The sequence below is a fragment of the Agrilus planipennis genome, unplaced genomic scaffold (assembly GCF_000699045.2).
Source record: "Agrilus planipennis isolate EAB-ADULT unplaced genomic scaffold, Apla_2.0 scaffold1, whole genome shotgun sequence".
Taxonomy (NCBI): Eukaryota; Metazoa; Arthropoda; class Insecta; order Coleoptera; family Buprestidae; genus Agrilus; species Agrilus planipennis.
In genome coordinates, this window is record NW_020442466.1 from 607,541 (window position 1) to 612,103 (window position 4,563).

Sequence of the window (4,563 nt, forward strand, 5' to 3'; positions counted from 1 at the left end):
TACGAGAGACTCGAGTCTCTCAATTTTTCAGTTTTATTCATTCAGTCTCTCTGTGAGAGACTCGAATCTCTGAATTAACAATTTTATCGTTCGAATCTCTCATACAAAGACTGTGAGAGATCCATAAAAACACCTAGGCAATAACTGAGAGACTCTGAAAGACTCTCAGAGACTAGGAAGAGACTAAAAATTTTTGTCTAGGGTACTTTGTTGAATAATACCTTTCGTATGTAATAATGTGTGTGTTGGTTGTAAGAAGATGTTGAAGATCGAAATGTATTCTACATTCATAATAGTGTAGTGTGCACATAACAAGTACAGAGGGTTCTTTTTCTTCCATTTCAGGTCAATGGAGCCATCATGAATACCGGTCATAGCGTGATATTCACTGTAGATAACGACACTCGACATCATATAAACGTAACGGGTGGACCGCTCTCCTACAAGTACCAATTCCAGGAGATTCACATTCACTACGGCCTTCACGACCAGTTCGGCTCCGAGCATTCCATAAATGGATACGCTTTTCCTGCCGAAGTAAGTGCCATCGCACTTTTATTATCTTTCGTATGAAAAAGTGAATATGGTCGCTGACTGCTCTGCTGCGCGAATTTTTCGCCCCGCGGTACAGAATTGTTACCAACTTAAACTACGTTTCCGTTACTTCTAATAATAATCGCCTTCTTTGTTCGTACTCATACGAGAGAAAAAGAACGTAAAACTTCACGACATTTTCACATCCACAGGGCATTTCGTTCCTACTTCTAATTCATGCAATCGCATTAAAAAACTGCGCGTGATCCATTTATTTAATTTCATAATGCAGCATACAAAATTAGTTGGTTGACTTAACCCTAGAACCATGCCTAATACGATCATAACCCCTAATCGTATCCGGGGTACATATGCACCCCATAAAAGAAAACTGTTTTTTCTAAGAAATTAATTTTTTGAGAATAGCAGCTTATGCCATCAATATCATTAAAGACAGTACAACTGTAGGGATAGATGTGCAAGGGCAAAAGATTAGTAGTACCTAGAGATAGCTTTAAATAAATAAAGCAGAGGATAGCGCAGGGTCGTGTCGCCTTTAATAAAAAGAAGTCACTTCTATGCTCGCGAACGGTTAATTTAAAAATTCGAAAAAGGTTGTTAAAGGTGTATGTTTGGAGCACGGCGTTGTGCGGGTGCGAAACATGGACAGTGGGAGCGGCGGAAAAGAAAAGGTTAGAAGNGTGGATAAAATGGTCAATTTTTCCGTGTAGTACTGTACGTATTATACGCTCCTCACCGGTTAAGAGTTTGGCCGAGAGTTGTCTCCCTCCTTTTCTGGTCTAGTGCTGTTCTTTTCTACTTTGCGCTGGTCAAATTGAAGGTCAAATCCCTACAGAAAGTAAACGAAGTATACTGCGCCAACATATGCAGCCTTTTTGACTTTATGTATTAGCTGCACCTGTATTTAAGGTGCTTTTTATCAGAACACGAAGTAGTTTCAAATTTACTCAGTCATAGGTGCTCTACTTAATGTACAATGTCGTTTCAAACATTTCAACTTTTCGACAGTTCTAACTTTACCACAACACGCATGTGATTAATTCGCTAATTATATTATTCACACATTCTGATACATTTCAACACCTCTGACTGCAGAATACGTGTTACCTTACTACTATTTGCATGCTACCGCTTCGAGAGATGCACTTCGAATTACAATGCGAATTAAAACATTTCACGTGGCACTTACTACCTTTAGCTCAATTCGCTTACTGTATTGCGCTTTTTCATATTTTTGCATACAGAGAGGGCACAGGAAGTACTTTTTGTCAATAAAAAGAGTCATGCATTATTCAATACCTATAGCTAATACTATTGCAGTATGTAATAAATTTTTATATTGAGTAAGAATATTCCTATCGCAAAGAAAGGGTTATTAATAATTTCTTCAGCTACTCGAACTAAAGAAAAGTAATAACCGGTAGAATTCTATTCCGTTTCATTTGAGCAACTTCTTTGAGGAATTATATTCCAGTAGAAGTAATCTACATAAATTTTATGGATCACGAATGACGAAAGCATTGAATACATATACGAGGGCGGTTTAATAAGTACCCGTGTTTGAAGAACGGAGGACGTTCCTGAGGGAAATTGGTGTTGTCATCGTGTGCTGCCATCTATCAAACCACGTCAAAACGAATTTCAGACTGACTGATAGGTTAGTTTGGATTTGGCGGCCATTCGACTGAGACGTGTTTCGTTATTTTCGCTAAGATGGAAAAAGATCAGTATCGTTCGGTAACTCGCTTTTAGTTTTTGGATGGGAAAAAATGCGAGGAGATGAAAACAAAGTTGGATACTGTTTATGGAGACATTTCGCCATCTACGTCCACAGTTAGATATTGCTTCAACGAATTTAAACGTAGCCAAAGATCCGGTTTTGATAGGAACGACCAGGAAGCCTGGCAAACGTTGTTACCGAGGGAATCATTTTACGGATTTTTTAGGAAAAGGAAGAACGATCACTGGACATTACTACATTGACAAAAAAATTGAAGAAGACACGGAAGCATTTAACGAAAAAGAAGGTGCGTTTTGAACACGATAACGCACCGGCACATTCATCAGGGGTTGTTGCCGCCAAACTACATGAATTACGTTATGAACTCATTCGATTTGACACCTTGCGACTTCGTCTTGTTCCCTACCATGAAGAAATGACTCGCGAGAAAAAAAATTAGCTCAAACGAGGAAGTCATCACCGAGACAGGGGGGATTTTGCAGAGTTCAGCAAATATTATTTTTTGGAGTTGTAAAAAAAATGGCAGGGACGTTGGGAGAAGTGTAACTTTCTAAAAGGGGACTATGTTGAAAAATAAAAAAAAAATTAAAAAAAAAGAGGTGTCTTCATTTCTAACACGGGTACTTATTAAACCGCCCTCGTATATATAATCAGAGAAAATACAGTACAATACTCTCCTAAGGAATACCTCCAGGTTAGTAAAATAAGCAGTCATCAGAGAACTAAACAATTAGATATACATGTAGATACATCAAAACTAATTGAAATATTAAAACAGATTGAGTAAGATAGATTGCTTCCTAGTTAGTTTTGTTCTTGCCAAAGAAATTCTAAGGAACAGTTACCTTAACGTCATTTACTTAAGGAAAGAATTTTAATTAACTAGGAATAACTATAAGGTTTCATCAATAAAGTTTAATTTACTTAACTGGACCTAATTGTTGCAGTAAAAAAGATTCCAAAAAGTAGGTTAAATAATTGAGGCCTGAAAGATCGAAGTTATTGTCTTACTCAATGAATATTCACATTTTTGCTATATCTACTCATTCGCTTCTGAGTATTAATGGCAAGATTGTTAAAAAAATAAATCCAAATACCTAATCATTTTCATCATTATAATCTTCAGATTGATTGGATATGCGCCTTCACTTCTTCTTACCTTAAACCAACTTTCGCATTTCTTGAAAATTAAAGCGACCTAATACATCTTCAATTATTTGCAAACAGAAATCTGGTCTATGCCTCTTTCTACTCCTCTTAACTACTGTTCCTGCTTATAATATGTCTGTAGTCCTTCAGGTAGAAGATATCTTACCAACCTAATATCTCACCTATTTCTTATTGTTTTATTTTTATTAATTTTAATACCATACTCTTTATCAATACCGGTTCCATTTTATTTAAAGCTAACACTAACTGCTCTTTGCTATATGCTGATATTACTGTATTATTCGTAAATCAAAACATGCTAATCTTTGTCCCTGTATGTTTAGCCTAATAATATAATCGGTAATTGAACTAATTATTATTTTCTTGATCTTGTAGGACGATAAATTAAATTTACACTAAATGTTTTTAATGCATTATTCATTCTTTATTGACTACGTTTCGCCAACAGCTATTGGCCTCTTCAGGTTTCAATACGAAGTTATCCTTTGTGTGTGTTTTTTTTTCTCTCTATTTTCTTTTACAATAAATTTCTATATTTTAAGTAATTTACGATTTTTAATCTCACTAATACATACCAATTGCGATGCTAAACTGACATGTTGATTTTGTAATAAAAATTTGCGTAATATTTATTTAATGTTTAGACTTGAAGAGGCCAAGCAGCTTTTGACGAAACGTAGTTAATAACGAATAAACAATGCATGAAAAACATCTAGTGTAATTTTAATTTATCGCTTTACAAGATCAAGAAAATAAAAAAATTAGTTCATAGACATTTGGGGCCAAAAAAAAAAACAAAAAACATCATATACTTAATCGGTAATTAATTAGAACACCTTAAATAAAAACTACTAACCTCGATTTTCCTTCTCCTTGATCTATTTTTTAACATTGCACAATATATGTCTCTTAACCCGATTGTCTCATTTTCACATTATTTTAAAATACCCTCAAATAATTACCACAACACCGCGTGTTTATCTTTGAAATTGTACGCAACAGCCTTGCCACTTTCACCTAAGTATAATACCGCTTTATTAAAGTTCTGCACGTTACTGTCAGTGTAGTATCGAGCTTCGAGCTTCGTAAATATGAGA

General features: G+C 35.3%; 1 protein-coding gene across 1 annotated transcript in view; it reads left to right on the forward strand.

Annotated features, from left to right (window-relative positions):
* Window positions 1–4,563, forward strand: part of LOC108733441 (carbonic anhydrase-related protein 10) — a 258,247-nt gene that overhangs the window by 195,563 nt on the left and 58,121 nt on the right. Inside the window, exon 5 of the mRNA XM_025981143.1 lies at window positions 346–537. Coding sequence (XP_025836928.1) covers window positions 346–537 — 192 coding nt within the window. The remainder of the gene's footprint in view (window positions 1–345; window positions 538–4,563) is intronic.